This window comes from Trichomonas vaginalis, chromosome IV (genome assembly GCF_026262505.1).
Source record: "Trichomonas vaginalis G3 chromosome IV, whole genome shotgun sequence".
NCBI classification, from domain to species: Eukaryota; Parabasalia; order Trichomonadida; family Trichomonadidae; genus Trichomonas; species Trichomonas vaginalis.
This window is the reverse complement of record NC_067206.1, coordinates 21,786,522-21,812,469: the sequence shown is the minus strand read 5'-3', so window position 1 is coordinate 21,812,469 and position 25,948 is coordinate 21,786,522. Positions and strand designations below refer to the sequence as shown.

General features: G+C 34.8%; 14 protein-coding genes and 2 pseudogenes across 16 annotated transcripts, besides 9 other annotated features; 6 read left to right on the top strand and 10 right to left on the bottom strand.

Annotated features, from left to right (window-relative positions):
• Positions 1–14,693: part of a mobile genetic element that runs on past the window's edge.
• TVAGG3_0143540 (DNA/RNA polymerases family) lies at positions 27–2,165 on the top strand (the record flags this gene model as incomplete). The annotated part of the gene is made up of 1 exon (XM_051224392.1): positions 27–2,165. The coding sequence occupies one exon, from the start codon at positions 27–29 to the stop codon at positions 2,163–2,165; it is 2,139 nt and encodes a 712-aa protein (XP_051109378.1).
• Positions 2,860–3,720, top strand: TVAGG3_0143530 (uncharacterized protein; the record flags this gene model as incomplete). The annotated part of the gene is made up of 1 exon (XM_051224391.1): positions 2,860–3,720. One exon carries the CDS (start codon positions 2,860–2,862, stop codon positions 3,718–3,720), a length of 861 nt encoding a protein of 286 aa, XP_051109377.1.
• Positions 4,437–5,351, top strand: TVAGG3_0143520 (organellar and viral DNA polymerase type B; the record flags this gene model as incomplete). The annotated part of the gene is made up of 1 exon (XM_001330227.2): positions 4,437–5,351. The coding sequence occupies one exon, from the start codon at positions 4,437–4,439 to the stop codon at positions 5,349–5,351; it is 915 nt and encodes a 304-aa protein (XP_001330262.2).
• TVAGG3_0143510 (KilA, N-terminal/APSES-type HTH, DNA-binding family) lies at positions 5,705–6,323 on the top strand (the record flags this gene model as incomplete). Its single annotated transcript, XM_001330228.1, has 1 exon — positions 5,705–6,323. A coding segment is annotated over one exon (619 nt), but the record flags the coding sequence as incomplete, so codon positions are not given.
• TVAGG3_0143500 (protein of unknown function, DUF4106 family) lies at positions 6,949–7,926 on the bottom strand (the record flags this gene model as incomplete). Its single annotated transcript, XM_051224390.1, has 1 exon — positions 6,949–7,926. One exon carries the CDS (start codon positions 7,924–7,926, stop codon positions 6,949–6,951), a length of 978 nt encoding a protein of 325 aa, XP_051109376.1.
• TVAGG3_0143490 (protein of unknown function, DUF4108 family) lies at positions 8,327–8,716 on the bottom strand (the record flags this gene model as incomplete). Its single annotated transcript, XM_051224389.1, has 1 exon — positions 8,327–8,716. The coding sequence occupies one exon, from the start codon at positions 8,714–8,716 to the stop codon at positions 8,327–8,329; it is 390 nt and encodes a 129-aa protein (XP_051109375.1).
• TVAGG3_0143480 (uncharacterized protein) lies at positions 9,070–10,019 on the bottom strand (the record flags this gene model as incomplete). Its single annotated transcript, XM_051224388.1, has 1 exon — positions 9,070–10,019. A coding segment is annotated over one exon (950 nt), but the record flags the coding sequence as incomplete, so codon positions are not given.
• On the bottom strand, positions 10,049–10,345 carry TVAGG3_0143470 (uncharacterized protein; the record flags this gene model as incomplete). Its single annotated transcript, XM_051224387.1, has 1 exon — positions 10,049–10,345. One exon carries the CDS (start codon positions 10,343–10,345, stop codon positions 10,049–10,051), a length of 297 nt encoding a protein of 98 aa, XP_051109373.1.
• On the bottom strand, positions 11,106–11,642 carry TVAGG3_0143460 (protein of unknown function, DUF4106 family; the record flags this gene model as incomplete). The annotated part of the gene is made up of 1 exon (XM_051224386.1): positions 11,106–11,642. The coding sequence occupies one exon, from the start codon at positions 11,640–11,642 to the stop codon at positions 11,106–11,108; it is 537 nt and encodes a 178-aa protein (XP_051109372.1).
• Positions 13,761–14,636, bottom strand: TVAGG3_0143450 (protein of unknown function, DUF4106 family; the record flags this gene model as incomplete). The annotated part of the gene is made up of 1 exon (XM_051224385.1): positions 13,761–14,636. A coding segment is annotated over one exon (876 nt), but the record flags the coding sequence as incomplete, so codon positions are not given.
• A 354-nt stretch (positions 14,694–15,047) lies between the features above and the next one.
• Positions 15,048–15,521, bottom strand: TVAGG3_0143430 (protein of unknown function, DUF4106 family; the record flags this gene model as incomplete). The annotated part of the gene is made up of 1 exon (XM_051224384.1): positions 15,048–15,521. A coding segment is annotated over one exon (474 nt), but the record flags the coding sequence as incomplete, so codon positions are not given.
• Positions 15,522–15,523: 2 nt separating this feature from the next.
• Positions 15,524–15,823, bottom strand: TVAGG3_0143420 (protein of unknown function, DUF4106 family; the record flags this gene model as incomplete). Its single annotated transcript, XM_051224383.1, has 1 exon — positions 15,524–15,823. One exon carries the CDS (start codon positions 15,821–15,823, stop codon positions 15,524–15,526), a length of 300 nt encoding a protein of 99 aa, XP_051109369.1.
• A 139-nt stretch (positions 15,824–15,962) lies between these two features.
• Positions 15,963–16,325, bottom strand: TVAGG3_0143410 (annotated as a pseudogene). Its single transcript has one exon. A coding segment is annotated over exon 1 (363 nt).
• A 48-nt stretch (positions 16,326–16,373) lies between these two features.
• TVAGG3_0143400 (protein of unknown function, DUF4106 family) lies at positions 16,374–17,015 on the bottom strand (the record flags this gene model as incomplete). Its single annotated transcript, XM_051224382.1, has 1 exon — positions 16,374–17,015. A coding segment is annotated over one exon (642 nt), but the record flags the coding sequence as incomplete, so codon positions are not given.
• Positions 17,016–17,494: 479 nt separating this feature from the next.
• On the top strand, positions 17,495–18,365 carry TVAGG3_0143390 (annotated as a pseudogene). Its single transcript has one exon — positions 17,497–18,365. A coding segment is annotated over exon 1 (869 nt).
• A 298-nt stretch (positions 18,366–18,663) lies between these two features.
• Positions 18,664–19,447: a mobile genetic element.
• Positions 18,664–19,447: a terminal%2Cinverted (terminal inverted repeat of Banshee-A1 transposon ID:TVAGG3_0143380).
• A 177-nt stretch (positions 19,448–19,624) lies between these two features.
• Positions 19,625–20,596: a mobile genetic element.
• A 264-nt stretch (positions 20,597–20,860) lies between these two features.
• Positions 20,861–20,889: a mobile genetic element.
• Positions 20,861–20,889: a terminal%2Cinverted (terminal inverted repeat of ISTv1 transposon ID:TVAGG3_0143360).
• Positions 20,890–21,237: 348 nt separating this feature from the next.
• Positions 21,238–22,074: a mobile genetic element.
• Positions 21,238–22,074: a terminal%2Cinverted (terminal inverted repeat of Banshee-A1 transposon ID:TVAGG3_0143350).
• Positions 22,075–23,086: 1,012 nt separating this feature from the next.
• On the top strand, positions 23,087–24,118 carry TVAGG3_0143340 (protein of unknown function, DUF4106 family; the record flags this gene model as incomplete). The annotated part of the gene is made up of 1 exon (XM_051224381.1): positions 23,087–24,118. The coding sequence occupies one exon, from the start codon at positions 23,087–23,089 to the stop codon at positions 24,116–24,118; it is 1,032 nt and encodes a 343-aa protein (XP_051109367.1).
• A 724-nt stretch (positions 24,119–24,842) lies between these two features.
• Positions 24,843–25,948: part of a mobile genetic element that runs on past the window's edge.

Sequence of the window (25,948 nt, the reverse complement as noted above, 5' to 3'; positions counted from 1 at the left end):
TTTTTATAGAAATGCCCCCGTATAGAATGGACAGAAAATCTGCTAGAATAAAAGCAGAGTTGCAAAGATATGGTTGGAGAGTTTCAAAGAAGTTTAAATATAGGAAGGGAAGACCCATAAAAGTCTATGACAAATTGTCTGGTCTTCGCTACGAAATGGACTTGGAAACAGCACGCGCAAATTATCCAAACAGATTAGAGAGGTTAGAAGAAGAACGTCTTATGGACATGCCTTTCGATGTTAGTGAACCTCAAGTTGAAGGACACGACGGCTTTGCCAGATTCTACTGGAAACATGACGAACAATTGCATCCTTTGAGGAGGAAAAAAGGAAAAGGTGAAGACGCACATGCTCCCATGGAAAGAACAAGATATGCATATGAAAAGTATCGTGAAGTTAGAAGTCAAATTACATCTGGTCGAACCTTTACAGTAAACTTTGACGAAGGAAAGAACAAAGAAGGCTTCATGGGAGTACTTGCTGCCATACAAGACGGAAATAAGAAAGGATACAATCTCAGATTGACAGTAACAGATTTGGATGGTCACATTTACTATGCACATGGCAATGTCACAACAGCCGCACAACTTCTTGACGCTTTCAAGACTACAAAGAGAGAACAAATGGTTGACTCCGACTCAGACATTTTGAATGCAATTGAAGGAATTGCAAGCGTGAAGTTCGAATGGTATCAACCCAACCCTCAAGCAGTCAGACAACATGCTGGGTATTTCCCGTTCAGAAATAAGTCTGACATTAACCTGACAAGGTATGGAATTTACAATTCAATTGAAACAATTGTCAATGAACCTTGTATTCTTACATGTCTCAGGAACTCTGGTCTTGTTACAGATGAGAAAATGAAGTATCTTGAGTCATGTGTGAAAACAAGGTACATTCTCAGAAGTCAATTGTCAAAAGTTGCACCGTTGGCAAATGTCAATATCCGAGTCAACATACCTACAGCTAAAGGTTCTTCACATGACGACTATGTTGTTGACAAAGACTTACCATGGTTGAAGATTGTACTTGTCCACAACCACTTCATGTTGAACGAAAGTCTTACAAACCCATTGTTCGGAAAAGGCAAGTGCAACATTGTCAAAGCTGTAAACATTCTTTTCGAGAAAGGTTTGTTGGAACCAATTCCAGATGACAAGCTGACAGAAACTTTTGTACCAAAAGACGAAACAAACTTTTCATTGTTAGTGAGACCAAAAATTGTTCCGGACAAAGTTATAGCACAAAAGAAGTACACAGTTCCAAAAGGAGTTGGATTGTTCGGATACCAACCTGAACCAGAAGAACTTCCAATGAGGTTGCAAGAACTTCAAGATGCTATAAACAAACTTCCATTGAGAAATCCAATTGACGTCAAATTGTATTGGAGAGCATCAGAGTTAGGTCAGAAGGTTTTATATGAAACAGGTTGCTTCGACGATGTTTATGAGATAACAGGCGAGGTTTCTCAGAAGATAAGAGACTCACTTGAATTTCCACGAACTGGACCCATTGGATGCGACAAGTTCGACTCATATGAAAAGATATACTATGTCGACCTTAACGCTGCGTACATGAGGTTCGTCCAATATATCCCGACTGGAATTCCAAACGAAGATGGTGAGTTCCCGGGAAGGAACTATACAGTTGGAAAAGTCATACAACAACTATATGATATTAGGAAAGATTCAAACCCCAAACTTGCAATGACACTCAAATTGCTTATGAATTCGACATGGGGATATTCCATTAAGAAACCTCAAAAGATGAAGAGTAAACACTATGAGAAGGTCGACAACTTTGTTGAAAGGTTTTCTCCTTTTGTTTTGAAGTACGAGTTCACCGAAGGTCAAAATGGCTTAGTAACCACAGTAAAACCTATTGTCGAACATTGGTCCTACCCTCAGTTCGCAAAGGCAGTCCTTGACAACTACAACAAATTCTTCTCCGAGGTTAAATCCAAAGTTGTGGTATACTATGAGAACATCGATGCACTCATGACGAACGAAGAAGGGTACAACAAACTCATTGAAATGGGAATGGTCGGTGAAAAGATGGGCCTTTTTAAGCTAGACAAGGTATTTTCCGAAGTTCATGTTCTCTCCAAGCGTAAGTACTGGGCCGTACTTGAAGACGGCACAGAAATAAAACATTGCATGAAATAAAACATTGCATGAAGTAAAACATTGCATGAAGTAAAACATTTTTTCAAAAAAATATTTTTTTATTTTATTTGAAATGTACGCTGAGTTTGTTGGAGAAGACCGTTGGGAAACTTGTTTGTTAGATGGGAAATATGAAATTCACTGTTGTGAGTCATTTGAAGTCAGAAAAAAAGAGACAAAAAGAGTTTTAAGCGAATGGGAGGGGAATAAAGGATATGCTCTTATGAAGATGGGTGGGAAACGCTATCTTAAACATATTGTCATTGCAACTCATTTTATACCGAACCCTAACAATTTACCTTTTGTAGACCATATAAACCGTATAAGAAACGACAATAGACTTGAAAACTTACGTTGGGTCACTTGTTCTGAAAACAATAAGAACAAAAGCAAAATTGGAGATATTGTATTCGAATTTGTCGACGAACTAGAAGATGAAACAATTGAAATTACAGACTATGGCGAGCATACGTTTGAGTTTTACTACTATAGCGAAGAACAAGACTCTTTCTACTTTTATACCGGCGTAAACTATAGGAAATTACAAGTATGTTTTACTAAGGAAGGCTATGCTTATGTAAACACTAGAGATACAGATGGAAAAAGCGTTCATATATTTCTTAACAAATTCAAGAAGCTATATGGCATACCATTTTAAAACGTTTTTAAAACAGTATATTTTTACATATATAAAATGCTTCAGGTTGAAAAACAAAGAACAAAAGTAGCAGATACAAAACCGTTAGACTATATCTTTACAAACGCTGGTAGGAATATTTCAGATGAAGAAATTTCATCCCGATCTTACAGGTTTGACTATCCAATTCGTTGGCTTCAAAGTCCTTCAGATGCAAAGGCAATAGGATTTAGAAGAGTTTTGTTTTCAAATAGAACTAATGCATTCATGTTCGCAGTATATTTTCACGGTCAGTATAAAGGTTCTGATGGTCTAATAGAAAAATTTGATGAAATGAAAATCTTTACAATTCGTTCAGACGAAAGTCTTGAAAAAACTCTAAATGACTTTCAAACTCAAATAAACAAATACTACTGGGAATTTCAAGAAAAATACCACTCTTTACTAAATGGAACATACTATCTAAAACTAGAATACGACAAGATGAACTCCACCGTTTCATTTCAAAAGATTGAAATTAACCCTCCAAGAGATACAGAGTTTTTATATTGGGGAGTAGACAAACGTTCTTGGGCACAATTTCTTCGGTTACTAAACCAGAACGAACCATTACCACCAGATGGTCCATTTAAATTTATACTTCCACCAGCAGATTTGACAGTTTATAGAAACGTGTTTGACCCTCAAAATGTCATGTGTCATGCAAGTTTCAGTTCAAGCAACAACAGTTTTCTATGTATCGGTAAGGACTTTTATGACTTTGCTTCTAAATTCTACGAACCACCTAGTAACAGTTTCTCTGACTTTCAAGTTTGGTTCACAACAAACGGTGTGCAGCATATAATTCCATTGTACTATGACTTTTATCTCGAATTGTCTTTCATATACAACTACGGAAAAGTGCTGAAAAAGTATTGAAAAATGAGATGTTTAGGTTAGATGGTTTTAGGTGTCACTACGTCACCAGGTCCCTCGGTCCCTCGGTCCCTCGGTCATTTTAACTTCTCTGAAAAAGTGTGACAACATGACATTTAGACAACAACACAGGAGATAGATTTCATCGTATATGTTTTGTCATGAATTTCATCGTAAATGTTTTGTCAAACATGAACGTACATGTTTTTTCACCTGTTGAATTTTGTATAAAAAGCAACCCGCTGTTTTCCGCCGGTTGGTATATTCTTCACAAAATGCTTGTTTTGAGGTCGAGCCACTTTTGGCTCGACCTGTTTTTTCAACCAAAACTCATTTTTTTCGGCAAAAATATATTTTATGTTAGCATGTTAGATCTAACACGTTTTCTAACCACTTTTCTAACATCGTAGAAAACACACAAAACTCTAGAGTTTTATACAGAATTCGGCAAAAATATATTTTATGTTAGCATGTTAGATCTAACACGTTTTCTAACCACTTTTCTAACATCGTAGAAAACACACAAAACTCTAGAGTTTTATACAGAATTCGGCAAAAATATATTTTATGTTAGCATGTTAGATCTAACACGTTTTCTAACCACTTTTCTAACATCGTAGAAAACTCTCGAAATTCATGAGTTTTGACACTTTCATAAAAAACATAAAAAATAAAGTTAGTTTTTTTTAAAAAATATTTTTTATTTTTATTGTAAGAACATGTTAGCAACAACTTCACCAAACTCGTTAGTCATGAACCCAACTTCAATGTTAGTAGAGATGAAAAGCTTCATTCCTTCTTCATATACTTTCGAAACAGAAATCCAGAAGATAAAGCAGGAACTTCTCCAAGGAGATTTAGACTGTAGTGCGAAAGATGAAACAAATGAAGAATATCTTTATGAAATGCAGGATATTATTGACCATCTACCTAAACTTCCTGAAATACAACAACAAAAGCTTACTATTCCAGAATTCGATGAAATAGAAGTCAAAGCAACTGACTCAGTAGAAACCAAGAAGTTCATACGTAAGGTAAACTATGAGTTTCTTGGATTTCATTGCAACCACAAAGTCATGGACAAAGACTGCGATATGGTATATAAAAATGTTTCTGACATATATAAATCTGAAGAATTTAAGACCTACGACAACTTTGTTTCGTTAGTTGCAAAATGTGTATGGCAGATAAGAGATAAAGATAAAAGAGGTAAGGTATGGAACGAACAGATAAAACCAGCAACTTTTGAGTTAAAGAAAACCATTGACGCCTTAGTTGTACTTGCAGGTTTTATTTCAATGTACAATGCTAAAATGAACCCACAATGTTCAAAATGTAAAGCAGCAATGAGGAAATATAACTACTCCGTCAAAGAGATAGAACGTATGCGAAACGACTATGCAGATTTAAAGAAAGAAGCAGAGAAACCAGCAGAAGATAAAATGGACATGTTGACATTTCTGAACAAAAACTATCCAACAGCTGACGATTTCCTTCTATCTGATGTCAAGAAGAAATATAAAGAAACATTCGGCATTGTTAAAACTTTTGATATCCTTCGTGAAGAAATAGAAGCTACAAAACTGTTTAAAGTCATGAACCATCGCAACATATACCATGTAAAACGCTTGTAAATAGTTATGTTAGAAAAGAGGTTAGAAAACGTGTTAGATCTAACATGCTAACATAAAATATATTTTTGCTGAGTAAAATGACCAAATTTCATTATATAACTGTTATTTTTGACGAAGAGAACTTTGACACTTCGTAAAAAAATCCCTGAAATCATATCTTTTATACAAGATAAAAAAATAGCGTTAGTTTTTATAAAATATTTTTTTTTATTTTGTATGTAAAGACAGATATGACAACAACAGAGAACACAACAACTGCTATCGTTCATGAAGCCATAAATGAAGAATATGAGTACATACAGTTTAACAAACAGTTACGTCTCATTCGTTCGGTCAAAGATGACATGTACCAAATGCAAAGTATTTTGACAGCATGTTTTGCTCCAGATACCAAGAAACCACAAGACTGGTTTGAATTAAATAGCACTCATGAACTCCTCAGTGAGTTTGAACATGTAGAACTTAAAAAGATGTACCAAGACAGACAAAACTTACCATCGCATCTAAAAGGTATATATGTTCATAAGTTCCTAGCTAGTTCAATAGCAATGTGGGCTTCACCTCGTTATGCAATCTACATACTTATGCTACTTGACGAACTTTGTACAAAGCAGAGAGAAGATATGATGAAAGAAGACAAAAACATACAGAAAAGAATACCACGTTCGGTACCAAAAGGTAAGGAAAAGAACTATAAGTATATGATTTACACTGAAGAGATGGAAAATGAAGAAGACAGAGATATGGTTATGTTGCATTTAGTCAGAAGAAACAACAAAAGCTTTTACGACCTTGCTAAGATTTACAAATCTGACAGAAATTGGTTCTATCGCAAAAACTTACCGATTTCAATGACACCAAATGAAGATGTTAAACAGATAGTTCAAGATACGTTACCTCAAACACACTATGATATGAAAGGTTGTACAATACTTACATTCAAAGAAGATTTGCCGCTACTGAAGGAAAAGATAACAGAGTATTTTGACAACTTCAAAGAGGAAGAGTAAATGAACCATATATTTTTCAAGCTTGACACCAAAGATGGCTCAGGTAGCTCTAGATGGTAAATTGTCTTGTCCGAGTCCTTCTGGCATTCCGAGTCCTTCCTTCTGGCATTCCGAGTCCTTCCATCCGACATTCCGAGTCCTTCCTTCTGGCATTCCGAGTCCTTCCATCCGACATTCCGAGTCCTTCCTTCCGACAGGAAAAGTTTTTCTTTCCGACAGGAAAAGTCCTTCCTTCCGACAGGAAAAGTTTTTCTTTCCGACAGGAAAAGTCCTTCCTTCCGACAGGAAAAGTTTTTCTTTCCGACAGGAAAAGTCCTTCCTTCCGACAGGAAAAGTTTTTCTTTCCGACAGGAAAAGTCCTTCCTTCCGACAGGAAAAGTTTTTCTTTCCGACAGGAAAAGTTTTTCTTTCCGACAGGAAAAGTTTTTCTTTCCGACAGGAAAAGTCCTTCCTTCTGACATTCCGAGTTCTTCCTTCCGACAGGACACAAACGGATGGCTGACGTTCCACCAACCGAGTCCATTCCAAAGCCAGAAGAACCGACAGCCCCAGCACCACAACAGACTAAGACTAAAACACTTACATTTTTACGCTTGACTTTTTACAATTTGAACTTTGTTTGCGTAGATATGAATTCTGAAAGAAGTATGAGGGTCTTGTATGACTTTGTACTTCTCCCATAGTTCATGTCTGTCAAACTTACCTGCCATGGACTCTTTCATAAGTTCCATGAAATCGTCTTCGGACAATCCGGGGAAAAGTACAATGTCAGTAAGTATTCTCTTTACATCCTTACTTAAACTCTTGGCTGTCTGTACACAAATGACAACTGAAATGTTAAAGTGTCTGAGCTTCTTGAGAATTCGACACATGTCTTGTTCTCTGTTCTTTAACAAAGGATGAGAAGCAAAGTCATCTAAGATAAGAAGACATCTGTGAGGGTAAGTCTTCCAATCGTAAGATTGCAATTTCTTCGAAATGTATTCTATCTCTTTCTGTTTGTTTCTGAAGTGTTTCTTCTCTAATATTCTCTGCATTTCCTCATTTGGGTCTTTAAACTTAGAGTTTATATACTCATTTATAGCATTGTACTTCAAAACTCTTCTTTGGTACTTCTTTATCCAATCTAACAACTCAGAGTCTTTTATACATACTAACTTAGACTTTTTTATAATATCTTTGAACGAATTTACGGTTTGGTCAAATTGACCAGAAGTACTACAAATGACTACTAACTCATAGAATGGGTTCTTCTCATCTAGTTCTTGTTGTTGTGCAGCCATTTTAAGATAAGTGAAAGTCTTACCCGACCCAGGCGGTGCAATTAGACCTGTTATACCATTCTGAGCAAATAAGAACTTGTCATGTATGGGTTTTATCTGAGCATTTTCCAACTTCCTCTTGTTCTTGTTTAAAACATTCTCAAATTTCTTGTCAATGTCAGCAAACTTTTTTTCTAACATATTTTTAGAAAAATTAAAATTTTTATCTTTTAGGAAATGTCTAGCGATTTCGCTATCTATATTCGAGACAAGCTTTTCGACAGCAAAACATCTGTCGACCATAAAATCTTACATAGTGTAAACAAGAAAGGGGAATTTGTTCTAAAGTTCTGTTTCTGGGAATATGACAAGAACCATAAAACATTAAGCAGAGAAGTCTTAAAATTTGTCAATGACAGACTTGTTGACAGAGATGACGCCTCTTGGAGAGATGAAGTCCAACAAAACTTCTTAGAATGCAAAGAAGACACATGCGCTGTTCTTGAAAATGAAATAGAAAACAGAATAGAAGAGCTATTAAATGACAAAGCACTTTTACAAAAATATGGTTCTGAGAAGTTTGACATAACTCCACCAGAGAAGAAGAGAGAAAAGAAAGAAAAGAAAGTAGAAGAAGAGAAGAAAGAACCAGAGCCAGTTCCAGAGAAAAAGAAATTTGACATGTAAAAATAAAATTTTATTTTTAGAACATTTCTGGGTCAATGTCAATGTTCTCTTCCTCTTTAGGAGCAAACACTGGCTTAGACTCTAAAATCTTTTTACCCAATTTACCTTGAACTTCTACAACTTTAGACTCATAATATTCATAGTCGTCTGCTTTCTTTGGTTCATAAGGTATAACAAGTTTGTATGCTTTGCCTTCTTTAAGGTTTGAAAACCTTCTGTCAAAACTTTCTTTGACTGTTAACAAACCTTCTATGTCTAAGTCTTCAAATTTCGCACCATTTTTAGTCACAATAGCAAACTTAACTGGTTCGATGTTCCAAACTTTGTCAAATGTAGACTTTTCAAAATGGTAGAAGTAAACATTCAAATATGTGAATGGGTCTAGTTCTTCTTTAAGTCCTGACATGTACTTGTTGACTGAGATGAATTTTGTCATCTTTTCTATCGGATAAAAAAAATATTTTTTTTAAAATTTACTCAGAAAAATTTTTCTTTGTATATACACCATTCTGTACGTCTAAAAGACTTTTGACATTTGCCAAGAATGTTCGTTTAGACGCTGTCATATAACCATACTCTTGACAATACTGTTTATACGAATCGTACAATGACCTTTCATCTAAACACTCAAAGTCAGTTTCATCTATGAACAGTTCATATACACTCTTGTTTGCTTCTAACAATGTTTGTCTCTCTTCGGTATGTGGAATTTGTCTTGGATTGAACTTAGAAATATCTAATGTCATGAAATATGAGAACAAGTGGTTGTAAAAGTTAGGTGTCAAAGTTTCTGCTAAGTCGTCAAAATATTCTGTATCTTGCATATGAGCTTCTGACGTTCTGACAACTACATATCTTCTGTCAGAACTTTCTAACTTCATCGGAACGGCGTTGTTTGAAACCATGACGAAGTTTGCAACATTTTCACAAACTCTTTGGTCTTTATATTTTCTTTCAACAACTCCAACTTTGTCTGTTATAAGACTCTTCAAAGCATCTGAGTTCAAAACTTTTGTTGTATCTATACTTTGAAGTTCGTTACATACTATAAGTTTCATATTCTCTATTGAAGAGTTAAATTTACCGCAGATGTTTTCTAAGTTTGTCATATTAGGGTTCGAATAGCCCTCTAACAGTTTGCATAAGATATCTGTAAAGAAAGTGTTCTTACCAGTTCCTTGTTTTCCAATTATGATGAGAGCAGTTTCATTTTTAGCACTTGGATGTTGTAAGATGTTTGCAAACCAACATAAGATATACTCATAGACTCTTTCGTTTCCATTGCATATAATTTCTTTGACATGGTCTAACCAAGCTTCTATAACATTTTCTTTCCATTCTACTTGTTCATATTTATATCCAGTGAAGATAGAATAGAAGTTTGGAGATGGTGTATAAAACTTTATACCACGAACTGAAAAATCTTCTAACTTTGACAATAAGATATCCCAAGCATCTAACATCTTCATACCAACTTGTACGACTTTTATTTTCTTAAGTTTCTGTTTACATTCTTGTTCTGAAACTATTGTCGCTCTTGGTTTGTTAAAGACTACATCCCATTCTTTCATGACATAACATTCTGGGGCAGAGTCGACATAAATGACTAAACGTTTCAAATTCTCGACTGCTTTGTTATAGTCTCTAAATGGACACATATTTCTGAAGGCTTGGAAGTCATAAAAATCTGAAACGTCTATTCTGTACATTTTTTATAAAAATAAAAAAAAATATTTTTTTATTCTTGAGCTATTTGTTGTTGCATTTGTTCCATTTGTTGCATTTGTTGTTCTTGAGCTATTTGTTGTTGAAGTTGTTCTTGTAGTACAATACTTTCACCAGTTGCATCTTCCAATTCGAAACTTTCTGCCGTCATTGACAAATACATAGGACATAAAAGTTTTACAGGAACAAAGTTTGCGTCAACTAAGGTTAAGTTTATGTTTGCTAAAGTGTTTGAGTTTACTAAAGCTGAAAACTCTGCATTCGAATGAACAATAGGCAAACCAGCAGAGAAAGTGTTGTTTATACGCATGAGTATCTTTTGGTCATAGTAGTTTCTGTCAACATTCGAATAGCACTTTGAACCTAAGTTTGAAACAATATATAAAATAGGTGTACTTAAAGTCAATGGAACAGATAGACCTTGTATGACACCTTTTCCTGTTATAGGAAACCGTTGGTAGTAAAAACCAGATATAAGTTTTGTATTATAGCTCATATCGTTTATACTAAACTCAGTCGGACATCCAAACATAATGAAACCTGCTCTAGTTGCAGCACATGTTACATCCGTCCTTAAAGTATTAAATAAGTCAACAAAACCTGTTGGTGGTATATCTGAGTAAGTATCTTCAAAGGAGTATTTTTTACCATTCACAACAACAAAGTCTTCTGGTGTCAAAAGAGCAAAACAGGCTTTAGTCGTCATCGTGTTTAAGGTCAGTTTACAATATCGTCCTTGAGGACTTTGTAAGTTTGTTGTTATAGAATTATATGACTCAGGGTTTTTAGTCGTAATAGTATAAACCACTATGTCTTCTGCCATTTACATATATTTAAAAGTTTTTCTGAAAGTGGAGAAGAACTTCATCTAAACTTTCACATGGCGTTTCTTGAAGTTCTCTGTCTAAGAAGTTCAAATATTTTGTAAAGACATAGAACTTTCCTTTGTCTACACGAACAAACAAAACAGGGTCTTTCATATCGTTCAAAAGTGTGTAAAGTCCTTTACATGAAATAAAGTCTATATTGTTTTTCTTCAAACATCTTTCAAGAAGTTTTGACATTTTTACTTAGCAAACAAACTTTAATGAAATGTTGTGGTCGTCAAATATTTTTATGACGTCTGGGAAACTATATTTTAAGTTCAACGTTTCACCTCCTTTCATAACGTATATCTTGTCAATGACATTATATGAAACACCACAGCAAGCAATGTCGGGTTCTATTTCTTTGATGTTTATATCGTCTGCCTCTGTCAAAAGTTTCAATAGTTCTTTCAAAACTTCATGAGGTGCGATGACATATGAGTTCACTTTTACAGGGTTGTGTTCGACCAAGTTTAACATTATACTTAAAGCTTGACAAATCTTCTCCTGAGTTTGAAGTTTGTCTTTCAGTTGTTGGTAGTCGTTTCGAATATCTGCAACAGAACTTAAGTCTCTGCTAACTTCAGGATATGTTGGTTGTTCTTTTACAGGAACTATTGTTATACCATCTTCGTCTTCGTATGGTTTCCCCACTTCAACATCTCTGTCTTTGACATTGACAACAACACTTTGACTGTTTGTTTGAGTTGGTGAATTTAACTTCACGTCTGCCATCGCCATTAAACCTTTTGAAACACTTACGCTTCTATTTTTCGGAAATGACATTTTACTTAGAATAAAAAGATGGACGTATTTGAGTATCTCTTCGAATTGAAGCAGAACAAAGTTTACACACACAAACAATACAAGTTCATTGACAGAGTAGTTCTTTACACAAACAATGGAAAATGTTATAGAATAGCAGTCTTTGCTGAACCAAAATATTTTCATAAAGCAAAGAAAGTTGGTATAACTGAAATGGTGAAAGTTCTTGACGTTGACAAAAATATAACAACAAAACTGACCGATATTTCTAAAGGAAAGTTTTTAATACAATATTATATCAAAACTGGCGTACTGTCAATATTTGACGGAGAGAAGTCAGTTCAAGAACAACTTACTGACCTGCTGCCAAAATCTGCTCGATGGAAGCTGTCGTTATACCAATCTGAGGAGCCCCAGCAGGTTTCATCGAACGAATTTTCAAAAGAGCATCTTCCGTGAAAAGTGCTATTGGTTTTGTAAACTTCTTTGCTTTCAATTCATCTGGACCGTCTCTGTCACCAGTATATTGTATTTGTACAGTACCAACAGTTGAAATACCACCCATAAAGTCTTCTGAGTCAGCAAATGGAATGCCAAGCCAAAAGTTTGAACGGTCTCCATTTGTATATTGAGTTTTTTGACCTCCTGCATGAGTCCATACTTTCACATATGGCATAATAGAGCTTTGCATTTCAGGGTTAATGGTTGTTGTGAAGTTGTTGTTAAAGTTCATAGCATCTAATGTCAAGTTGTATGACCTCATATCCTCAACTGTAGAATATTCTTCTCTTGGATAATATTTGCCATCTATGTTTATATGATATTTAATACCAGGGTTGTAGAAACAAGAATAGTCATTTATAGTTCGTCTGAACAGTACAAACATAGTATCTGCATGTTTCATTGCAGTTGTTAAGGCAATATCTGTTCTTGCACCTGGGTCAGCACTTTGGTTTCCAACTTCACCTGCAAAGTCTTTGACAGATATTTGGTGTATAGGGAACATAAGTGGAACTGCAATATATTTGGCAGCTAAAGCATTTGAAATATCTGGGTCCAACATATAGACTGCAAGTCTGCTTTCTATTCTCTTGCATTCAAACTTTTCGCATGTGAACTTAACTGGGTCCCAAGCAGTTCCAGCAGCATTGAAATAATAGTTTACTTCAGTGTTGAGGTTTGAGAAACCAAAGTCTAGTCAACTTTGTCTTTGCAAAAGTCACAGAACTTGGCTCCACCAGTTCCAGCTACAGTAAGAGTGAATGGGTCTTGTGTTGGTGCAATGACTAAGTTATTTTTGCTTGGAGTAAGTTCGATAGAAATTTTTCCTGCCCAGTTTGGCAAGTATCTTAAAAACCTGAAGATGAGGAAAGATGACAAAGGAACTCTAAGTTTCAATTTTACTTTGGTTACTGCTGCTGCAGTTTGTCCAGAAAGGTTAACATAAACTCCTGGAACGTTAGGGTCAAGTCTTCTTATTTTCTCAATAGTTGCATACTGGTCTGTTTGTTCTCTAGCTTGTGGTTGTACTGAGTTTCTCAAAGCGAACCATTCATAGTTTGCCCATGTTACTGTTTGAACTAAGTCAGAGTTAGAATATATCTTATATCCCATGAAAACTTCTGGAGCATATTGGTATCCGACATAGAAAATTCCATTGCAACCTTTCTTGTCAGACAACTTGGCAGAAGGTTTATTTCAATGTCTTGTTCCACGTATAAGAATGAGTTGTCAATAGAAATAATATGAAACCTGTCGCAAGCAATATCTACTGTTGTTGAAGAACCTTCTCCAAACTCACCTACGTTTCCATAAGAAACAGCAGTTGTATATTCGTAAGTTCCAGGAACTATTTCTGACCTTCTAATGGCATTGTCGCATTCGTTATACCATTCGGAAACATTTCCATTCATGGCATCCAAAACTGTTGGCGTTATATTCTGAGCGGCGTACATTTCATATGGGTAAAAATATAGAATAGTTGGATTTATGTGTCATAATAGAACCCACGTGGACCAAGCTTTACTTTCTTCCTGACTGAGTTCTAACTCTTCTTTTTCCTTCATTGCCACTACTTTCACTAGATGAAGTTACTTCTTCACTACTTTCACTTTGTTCTACTCTTCTTCTTTGGTGTCGCTTTGGTAACTTGCCCTCTGCTTCAAGTTGTTGCATCTTTGCCTCATGTTCATCTAGTATGTTGTAAATTTCCCATGTCCTTTTTGCCTTTGGGCTCTGGTCGCCCATCTCAGGTAACCTATATCCTAGAAAGAGTTTGTCATAGTTTGTATTTGAGTCTTCGCGTATTGTTTGCATGACTCTTTCCTGAGTTTCCGGTTCAAGCTCTTCAAACAGAGCTTGTCCATATGGAATAAGCTTGTTTCCAAATATATGTTTTTGTAGCCATTCTGGTTTTCTTTCCATGTTACCAACAATATCTTTTGTGAATGGGAAAGCTTTTACCCAACGTTTCAGTCTTGCGTCATTTATTTCTGTAGTTGGTTTTATTTTGTCAAGGAACATGTTTTTCAATACTAACATTTCATTTGGTACTGTCCATTTGAGTTTTCTTAAATATTCATCCCTTCTCAGTTCATTGTCTGCAAAGTAAGTTTTTATGACATTTTGTAAACTTTCGTTTGCAAGGTCATGTACAATAGGTTCTCTTCCTTCTCCCTCCCTAACTTTCTTTCTAAACTCTTCACCAAATATACCATCTCTATGGTTCTGTGTAGTTCTTTGAGATAAATGTTCTAGAACGTCAGGTGTTATATTTCCATCAGCCATGTTCATTTCATACTGGTCCAAAATATCTGCATGTTTCATATCTTTCAATGGCATTAAAGCCGCGCTTAAAATACCAGCTATATCTCGTTCACCATTGACTTCCATTGCGTCTACAACTTCTTGGAATTGTGGTTGTAAGTTTATGAACCACCTATCCGGGTTAGCTTTATGACCCCATCTCATTGTAGTTCCATCGTCTGCAGAAACAAAAGTAGGTTTGTTTCCATCTTGGCTAGGTTCTGAATGAACTTTAAACAATGTTTCATTTCTATATGTTTTCTTGAAATTTAACCTTTTATCTTCACCGAGTTCATCCAAAGATTGAACGTTAAATGCTCGTAAGTAAAAAGGGTTGTTGTATTTGTGTACATTTTCTTTCAGTACTTCCATTCTATGCTGAATATTTTCATCTGATGTTGGAGTCTTTTGTATGTCGGTGAACATTTTTCGATATTCTTCTACTATGTCAGCCGAATTTTTTTTAGATTCTTGGAAATATTCCATATTCTCCGCATACTCTTGTTGAGGGTCAAGATTTTTCGGCTGTTCAAAATCTTCATCTAGTTCTGTGAAGTTAGTTTCCAAAGGAAGGACTTGTTCGTTTCCTTCAGGCTCTTCTAGCTGTTGTTGCTGAACTATTTCTTCCATGTCTGGTTGTATCTGAACTTCTTCCTGTGGAGTTTCTTGTACCTCATCTGCTGGCATTTCATATATTCCGATACCGTTTTCAACAAGTTCCCTATTTAAGTCATTCGCATTCATAAGCCTTTGTTCTTTCGTTCCGTCTCTATTTTTTACGCGTTTCATGAAGATAGTTGAATTGTCATTTAGCTCTGACACCAAATATCTCGGAGTAAATTCGTTCATGTCATTTGGATGATATGCTATTAAATCATATCCCTTAGCGAGCTTGTATTTTCCAGGTTTGAAATTATATCCGATTTGGTGTTGAGCCATAAAGCTAAATAGGTTCGGGTCAGTATTTCCTTCATTGAACTTTCGAATAGCTTCTTTATATCTGTCACTAAAGTCAATAGTATCTGGGTAACCATAGTCTTCTTTAAGCATTTTTAAGAATTCTTGGTTTCCTTGTTCTCTACTTCTTTTATGTCCTTGCTCTGTTTGTGGTTGTTGTGCTGGTTGTGGAGGTGGTTGTTGTGCAGGGTTTTGAACTGTTGGTTGTTGTGCTGGTTGTGGAGGTGGTTGTTGTGCAGGGTTTTGAACTGTTGGTTGCTGTGCTGGTTGTTGTTGTTGTTGTTGTGTTGGTTTTGGTGCATGCCTGTGTCTGTGTCCATGTGACGATGTAAATGTGTTAGGTAGTCCTGGTGCAGGTGCTTCTCTTGGAGGGTTTGGTGGTATATAAGTTCCATTAGCTAGTATATAAGTTCCACCAGCTGGTATATAAGTTCCACCAGCTGGCACATATGTTCCATCTGCAGCGTAATGTCCTACCTGACTTTTCGTTTTTAAGAAAGCATTTACTAGGTCTGTTTTGGTCTGTTGTAACTCTTTTTATTGACTTTTCACAACAGTTGCTCTAACGGCGTCATAGGCACTTTGAACTGCCTGTCTCGTTGCTGCATCTGTTATTTTCGTCATATTTTGTGCTACTTCTTTTAACTCTTTGTCGAAACCTTCAGACTTCAGTTTCTTTCCAGATGAGAAATCGTTCACTTGTTTCACCTTACTATGAAGAGCTTCGAAGGCGTTCTTAAAGTCAGCATTCGTTAAAGCTTCATTTGAACTGTCTTCATCCGCTTGTATTTTTGTCCTTATTGACCCTATAAGCTGGGCTGCTTTAGCGTTGGCTTGGGCATCTAACCAGTCATTGTTAGCTTTTATATATTCTGCGCTTTTCATTGCCTTTTGCATGGCTGCGTCGTTATTTTTACTTTCTTGTGCTAAGTTTTCATACTGTACGGTTTGGTTTTGCAACTGTAAAAGTTTTTCTGCCTTTACATTTGCTTCAACTTCCTTTTTATACTCATCGCTATCCATATATGTCTTCAGGGCTTTTTGTTTTATCTCTTCATCTTTCAGTACTTTATATTGAGTAGTATGGTTTTTCAAATTTATGACATCTTGTTCCATTTTTGCTACTTCTGCTGCTTTTTCTGACACTTTTTTCGCATATTCCTCTGTACTTAGTTCTTTCAGTTGTTCTTCTTTCTTCTTTTTCTCTACGTTTAACTCATTGAGTTTCTTTGTGTGTCTGTCATATTCTAGTTTCTTTTCGTTTTCACTTATTTGCTTCTGTATGTCTATGTTTGACTTTTTGACATCTGCTATTTGATTTTTGAGTGAACTCAAATTCATTTGACTTTGAGGGTTATATGCTGTTCCACCATAGCCTGCCATTTTCGCTAAAAGTGCCGCTCTTAAACCTCCACTCTGTGCACCAACAACTCGGTTTAAAAGCATAGGATTGCTTGACATTTGTTGCAACATAGTGGGGTCATTCAGCATTTGTTGTTGCAACTGTTGTTGTGGTGTCAGTTTTACTATTGGATGTTTCAATGCTCTCTTCCTCTTACGTATATTCTTACGTAGCTTACGTGGCATTTTAAGTGAAGTTAAAAAGCGGTTTTTGACAGATGTTTATATGACACTTTTTGTTCAGCACAAAAAACTACTCGGTCAAAGTGTTGTCAGTTTTGTAAAATAACCGTCCTATCTCATTCTATAAGGGGGAAAGTCTTCTCAAAGTATACTTCCTTGGAACGCCCGTAACTTTTCCTGTAGCGACGATAGACTCTTACTTGTCCGGACAAAGCTGTACTATTTTGAGTGCTCTACAAAAAAGTCAATGGCGACGACTCTCAAAAACCGTTGTGTAAAAAGTTTTACCGTTGGACAAAAAAGTATATATAGAAAACAAAAAACGTTTATAGTTCATTCAATATTTGAGATGGAACGGTTTGCCAACGGTAACTATTAAATAAAATAAAAAAATAGAGGGGGTTACCGTTGACGAAAACGGTTTATTTTAAACTTTTCTATGAGTAGTCCGAAAAAAACAGTTCATTTTTGTCTAATGGAAGCCAACATTAACAATTCTCAACCGCTAACCAAAGCCAAAGCCCCACAACCTCCAAGAACTGGCACAGCTGTTAGAATAACCACCAAAAAGTCTAACAGCGAATTAAGAGAAATTCTTCAACAAATTTGCTCTAAATATCTCAAAGACGCCGAAGAAAACACACAACCAGACGCTATATACAATACTCAGTTCTGTGAAGTTCTGAACAAAGCAATTGCTAGTTCAATTGAACTTACTAAGACAATTCCAAGTCCAATTGAGCTTAGCGATGTCTTAGTTCAGTATTTTCCAACATTTACTAAGCTTATAATGTTGAGAACTTATACCAAGTTCGTCAAAATCTTCCTCGTTACATGCAACGGTCATTCGACAAGAGAATTGCCGAATTCCAAGTCTTTAGTTACGGATATGACCAAGATGAATACATTGACGAGTTCGGAGACAACTGTACAAAATGGTTTGAATGCTATACGACAACACAATTTGAATTCGACTTTCTCGAATTCAACGCAGCAACCATTCATATCATTGCTCTTTACCTTTCCGAACAACAACAAGACCTCGCAGATGGAGATGTTGTTACTGTCGTCATGGAAACTCCTGAACACTTCGGAAAAAAGAAGTCTCTAATTGCCAAATTTGTTCCAGGACATCAGCTTTTCCAACGCACAGAAGTCTTCTGTATTCCTGGAACTAAGTTCTTTGTCAGGAGCGAACTCAAAGAAAGATATAATGTGTCATTCAATTACACATTATATAATGTTTTCGACCCAGAAGAAGGCTTCTTCCCAGAAGCAATGGAGGAAGAAGAAGAGGAGGAAATACAAGACTCTATCCAAGAAGAGTCCTCCGAATTCACACCAGAAGACTAACAATTTTCCGAATAAAAACTTCATTTTATACTAAACATCTTCGGGGCTAGAAGGGGCGCAGCCCCTGGAAGCCCCACTTTTTTTTTACTCTCCTTTATATTTCATGAGATTTTAAATTTATTCTCATAAAATTGACAATTTTATACGTTGAGATGAAAATAATTGATTTTGCTTGAAATAAAAATTATTGTTTGCATACAGCTATCAAATAGATTTTTGCTATTTTGATTAAAATTTGTTAATCAAATTAATAAATTTTTTGTAAATATCTTAAATATCTGGATCACTCACTGATACTGTTATAGACCGAAAATAGATTTTTTCGGTTTTCTCTTCAAATAATTGAAAGAATGATACTATTATAGGTTTATTATATTATATAGCATATAATCATGCTATAGCCGAAAATTATAAGTTTTGAGAAGATTGAATATAACACAAATAAATTTGAATGTAAGTTAAATTGCTTGTTGTTTTTAATAGTTATTCAATGAGAAATCCACTTTTGCAAAATTCAAATTGAATGATTGAAAGAACAGAAAAAGTCATTCTTTTCAATTTCGAATATGTTTCATTGTATTTATAATTATATGGCAAATAAGATATTTAAACTTGATTTTTGAAGGAAAATTCACAAAATTGAATAAATTCAAATAATTTTTATTCAAAAATAAACTAGTTATTTGAGTTTAATACTAATTATCTATTCAAACTACAAAGTTTGTAATTTAAAATATTTTGTGAGATCAGATTGAATTAATTCAAGGTTCTTTTCAATTAATATTAATGACCATATTACGCATTTTCGAACATTCTAAACCAAATATATAAAAATGGGAGACGAATGTTAAATTTGCTAGACATGGGGGAGTTGTCTGCAAAGTTTTAGCTCTTATCTCTAACAAAAAATTAATTTTTTAAAAAAAGACCGAATACGTTTCACAGCGAGAAAAAAATAAAAGGCAAGATAGAATTTTCTAGACATAAAGAAGTTGTTTACCGAGTTTTAGCTCTTATCTCTAACAAAAAATTAATTTTTAAAAAAAAGACCAAATACGTTTCACAGCGAGAAAAAAATAAAACTGTACACTGATTTTCATTTTCATTTCCAGTCACTTTACTTATTATTTTTTCTTTTTTTTCATTTTAATTATAAATTATTTCATAATACGTTTATTTACGTTACCATTTTCTTTATTCTTTTGAATTCCATACTAGACACTTATAGAATATTTTGATTGTTAACGTACTTCATTAGAATGAATCCTTACAAAGGGTATGTCGATCGAATTTACCTAATTGGTATTTCCAATCAGATTGAAGAAGGTAAAATGACATGGGAAGAAGCTTGCACCCATGTTCCCATCGCCCCAACCCTTCAATCAAATGATTTCAAATATTTAGATGTTTCAAAATCTTTTTTACAAAATCAATTTAGCTTACAGAATATCCCATTGCCTAAAGGCAAGAAAGGTCGTAGGGTCAATCCCTACGACCAAATCAAAGCTCTTGCTGTGATACATGACCACCGGGCCTTTCCCTGTGGTCAAACAAAACAATGGAAACGTTTGAAATTACAACAAATTGATGTATCTTATAGAGAAGTACGCAGATACTTCAAAGAAAATCATTTCACCAAGACGCGATTAGAGCATGCCGGGCCAGAAACAGCAGTAAGATATTGGGCGCTTTCACCCAATCTTATCTGGCACGCAGATGTTCATTATTTTAGGGGTGTTCGTGGCCAGTATATTTATGGCATAATCGACGATTTTAGCCGCAAAGTCCTAGCGTGTATACAAATACCAGATATGCTGGCAGCGACGACAGCGAACGTTGCGGCTTCCGCCTTCATTGAATTTGGCGCCCCTTATTGTTTCTGGACCGACAACTGTTCAGAAAATAGGGGCGCCTTTCAAGATCTACTTGATCTTTGGGGCGTCCAATGGCGGCATACAGACTCTCATTCTCCCTACCAAAATGGGAAGATTGAGAGATTCTGGCCGCCATTGGAGCGCTGCCAAAGCATTCAGGCTATTCCTGCCTTTATTTGGGAGTACAATAATAACACACCGCATGAAGATCTCCCAATTAATCCATTAACTGGAACAAATTACACGCCAAATCAAATGTATCAGCTGAAACCGAAATACACAAATGCAGATACAGAAAGGTTGTGGCAAATATGGGATACAGATACAGGCATGACCGCTGTTGACACATTCACAGCGTAATAATAAACATAATTTTTTAATTTCATTTTTAACAAGTTTTTTTAAATGTATGTAATGAATAATTCATTAGAATATGATAATGCACATTGTAACAGAATAGAACAATCACCAAATTTTTTTTGAAATTAAAAAATAAAAGTAAAAAGTATAAAGTAATCTAACCAAAAAAGATATTTAAAAGAATTTTGGAAAAAACAGAATAAGGATAATAATATTATTTTAGATACACAATCGATGTACTGAAGAATAATCCGGTAAAATGATGATATAAAATTAGATTATTTTACAAGTAGCTAAAAGAATAAAACTATAATATAAAATAAATGAAGTTTAATGAAACAATAAAGGTTAAATAAATAATAAAGATTTTTATTTTATATCAGTATTGAGAAGAAGTAACAGCTGACACTTGGTAGAAAACTTCTTTATGTCTAGAAAATTCTATCTTGCCTTTTATTTTTTTCTCGCTGTGAAACGTATTCGGTCTTTTTTTTAAAAATTAATTTTTTGTTAGAGATAAGAGCTAAAACTCGGTAAACAACTTCTTTATGTCTAGAAAATTCTATCTTGCCTTTTATTTTTTTCTCGCTGTGAAACGTATTCGGTCTTTTTTTAAAAAATTAATTTTTTGTTAGAGATAAGAGCTAAAACTCGGTAAACAACTTCTTTATGTCTAGAAAATTCTATCTTGCCTTTTTTTTTTTCTCGCTGTGAAACGTATTCGGTCTTTTTTTTAAAAATTAATTTTTTGTTAGAGATAAGAGCTAAAACTCGGTAAACAACTTCTTTATGTCTAGAAAATTCTATCTTGCCTTTTATTTTTTTCTCGCTGTGAAACGTATTCGGTCTTTTTTTAAAAAATTAATTTTTTGTTAGAGATAAGAGCTAAAACTTTGCAGACAACTCCCCCATGTCTAGCAAATTTAACATTCGTCTCCCATTTTTATATATTTGGTTTAGAATGTTCGAAAATGCGTAATATGGTCATTAATATTAATTGAAAAGAACCTTGAATTAATTCAATCTGATCTCACAAAATATTTTAAATTACAAACTTTGTAGTTTGAATAGATAATTAGTATTAAACTCAAATAACTAGTTTATTTTTGAATAAAAATTATTTGAATTTATTCAATTTTGTGAATTTTCCTTCAAAAATCAAGTTTAAATATCTTATTTGCCATATAATTATAAATACAATGAAACATATTCGAAATTGAAAAGAATGACTTTTTCTGTTCTTTCAATCATTCAATTTGAATTTTGCAAAAGTGGATTTCTCATTGAATAACTATTAAAAACAACAAGCAATTTAACTTACATTCAAATTTATTTGTGTTATATTCAATCTTCTCAAAACTTATAATTTTCGGCTATAGCATGATTATATGCTATATAATATAATAAACCTATAATAGTATCATTCTTTCAATTATTTGAAGAGAAAACCGAAAAAATCTATTTTCGGTCTATAACAATCACTAAAAAAAAAAGGTATTGGGGGTTCCAGGGCTGCGCCCCTCTACCCCCTTGAAGATGTTTAGTATGCAATGAAGTATAAAATGAGGTTTTTTTGGGTGTAGCGGGCTTCCCAGGCACTTCGTGCCTTCTAGCCCTAAAAATTTTTGAAAGTCGTTGCTGTTGACTTTTCGGTAGAGGACTCAAAATAGTAGAACTATGTCCGGACAAGTAAGGGTCTATCGTCGCTACGTCACCAGGTCCCTCGGTCCCTCGGTCCCTCGGTTAAACGAACTTCTCTGAAAAAATGAGACAACATGACATTTTGACAACAGTCCAGGAAGTCTTAACAAGATAGGATGGTTATTTTACAAAACCGACAAGTAAGGGACTATCGTCGCTTCTCAAAGTTACGGGCGTTCAAAGAAATATACTTTGAGAGACTCTTTAGAAACTTTAGACGTTTTACATAACCATCCATGCTTTTACTTTACATCCGATAAAAGTGGTTTGGAAACCGTTATGAGATGGTTAGAGGACAAAGTCTTTACGATGACAAAGTCTTTACAAAACATTTACAAGAAAGTTCATGACAAAGTCTTTACAAAACATTGACGAAGAAGTCTTTACAAAACATTTACAAGAAAGTTCATGACAAAGTCTTTACAAAACATTGACGAAGAAGTCTTTACAAAACATTGACGAAGAAGTCTTTACAAAACATTTACAAGAAAGTTCATGACAAAGTCTTTACAAAACATTGACGAAGAAGTCTTTACAAAACATTTACAAGAAAGTTCATGACAAAGTCTTTACAAAACATTTACAAGAAAGTTCATGACAAAGTCTTTACAAAACATTTACAAGAAAGTTCATGACAAAGTCTTTACAAAACATTTACAAGAAAGTTCATGACAAAGTCTTTACGATGAGTTTAGATACGATAAGATAGAATATGAGAGAGGTCCTATAAACCGGAAAAAGTGTCATATAAACATCTGTCAAAAGCCGCTTTTTAACTTCACTTAAATGCCACGTAAGCTACGTAAGAATATACGTAAGAGGAAGAGAGCATTGAAACATCCAATAGTAAGACTAACACCACAACAACAGTTGCAACAACAAATGCTGAATGACCCCACTATGTTGCAACAAATGTCAAGCAATCCTATGCTTTTAAACCGAGTTGTTGGTGCACAGAGTGGAGGTTTAAGAGCGGCACTTTTAGCGAAAATGGCAGGCTATGGTGGAACAGCATATAACCCTCAAAGTCAAATGAATTTGAGTTCACTCAAAAATCAAATAGCAGATGTCAAAAAGTCAAACATAGACATACAGAAGCAAATATGTGAAAACGACAAGAAACTAGAATACGACAGACACACAAAGAAACTCAATGAGTTAAACGTAGAGAAAAAGAAGAAAGAAGAACAACTGAAAGAACTAAGTACAGAGGAATATGCGAAAAAAGTGTCAGAAAAAGCAGCAGAAGTAGCAAAAATGGAACAAGATGTCATAAATTTGAAAAACCATACTACTCGATATAAAGTACTGAAAGATGAAGAAATAAAACAAAAAGCCCTGAAGACATATATGGATAGCGATGAGTATAAAAAAGAAGTTGAAGCAAATGTAAAGGCAGAAAAACTTTTACAGTTGCAAAACCAAACCGTACAGTATGAAAACTTAGCACAAGAAAGTAAAAATAACGACGCGGCTATGCAAAAGGTAATGAAAAGCGTAAAAAATAGAGACGGAACGAAAGAAGAAAGGTTTATGAGTCCGGATGACTTAGATAGGGAACTTGTTGAAAACGGTATCGGAATATATGAAATGCCAGCAGATGAGGTACAAGAAACTCCACAGGAAGAAGTTCAGATACAACCAGACATGGAAGAAATAGTTCAGCAACAACAACTTGAAGCAGAGGGCAAGTTACCAAAAGCGACACCAAAGAAGAAGAAAAGAGTAGAACAAAGTGAAAGTAGTGAAGAAGTCTCAACAAAGTCTTTACAAAACATAGACAAGAAAGTTCATGACAAAGTCTTTTACAAAACATAGACAAGAAAGTTCATGACAAAGTCTTTACAAAGAAGTCTCAACAAAGTCTTTACAAAGAAGTCTCAACAAAGTCTTTACAAAACATTGACAAGAAAGTTCATGACAAAGTCTTTACAAAACATTGACAAGAAAGTTCATGACAAAGTCTTTACAAAACATTGACAAGAAAGTTCATGACAAAGTCTTTACAAAACATTTACAAGAAAGTTCATGACAAAGTCTTTACAAAACATTGACAAGAAAGTTCATGACAAAGTCTTTACAAAGAAGTCTCAACAAAGTCTTTACAAAACATAGACAAGAAAGTTCATGACAAAGTCTTTACGATGAAGAACTTTACAAAACATTGACAAGAAAGTTCATGACAAAGTCTTTACAAAACATAGACAAGAAAGTTCATGACAAAGTCTTTACAAAACATTTACAAGAAAGTTCATGACAAAGTCTTTACAAAACATAGACAAGAAAGTTCATGACAAAGTCTTTACAAAACATAGACAAGAAAGTTCATGAGAAAGTCTTTACGATGAAGAACTTTACAAAACATAGACGATGAAGTTCATGACAAAGTCTTTACGATGAAGAACTTTACAAAACATTGACAAGAAAGTTCATGAGAAATTAGATGAAGAAGAACTTGACAACTATTCTATATTTTTACCCATATGAAATGTACGCCGCTCAGAATATAACGCCAACAGTTTTGGATGCTATGAATGGAAATGTTTCCGAATGGTATAACGAATGCGACAATGCCATTAGAAGGTCAGAAATAGTTCCTGGAACTTACGAATATACAACTGCTGTTTCTTATGGAAACGTAGGTGAGTTTGGAGAAGGTTCTTCAACAACAGTAGATATTGCTTGCGACAGGTTTCATATTATTTCTATTGACAACTCTTTCTTATACGTGGAACAAGACATTGAAATAAAACCTTCTGCCAAGTTGTCTGACAAGAAAGGTTGCAATGGAATTTTCTATGTCGGATACCAATATGCTCCAGAAGTTTTCATGGGATATAAGATATATTCTAACTCTGATTTAGTTCAAACAGTAACATGGGCAAACTATGAATGGTTCGCTTTGAGAAACTCAGTACAACCACAAGCTAGAGAACAAACAGACCAGTATGCAACTATTGAGAAAATAAGAAGACTTGACCCTAACGTTCCAGGAGTTTATGTTGACCTTTCTGGACAAACTGCAGCAGCAGTAACCAAAGTAAAATTGAAACTTAGAGTTCCTTTGTCATCTTTCCTCATCTTCAGGTTTTTAAGATACTTGCCAAACTGGGCAGGAAAAATTTCTATCGAACTTACTCCAAGCAAAAATAACTTAGTCATTGCACCAACGCAAGACCCATTCAGCATTGCTGTAGCTGGAACTGGTGGAGCCAAGTTCTGTGACTTTTGCAAAGGTGAGGTTGACTTAGACTTTGGTTTCTCAAACCTCAACACTGAAGTAAACTACTACTTCAATGCTGCTGGAACTGCTTGGGACCCAGTTAAGTTCACATGCGAAAAATTTGAATGCAAGAGAATAGAAAGCAGACTTGCAGTCTATATGTTGGACCCAGATATTTCAAATGCTTTAGCTGCCAAATATATTGCAGTTCCACTTATGTTCCCTATACACCAAATATCTGTCAAAGACTTTGCAGGTGAAGTTGGAAACCAAAGTGCTGACCCAGGTGCAAGAACAGATATTGCTTTAACAACTGCAATGAAACATGCAGATACTATGTTTGTACTGTTCAGACGAACTATAAATGACTATTCTTGTTTCTACAACCCTGGTATTAAATATCATATAAACATAGATGGCAAATA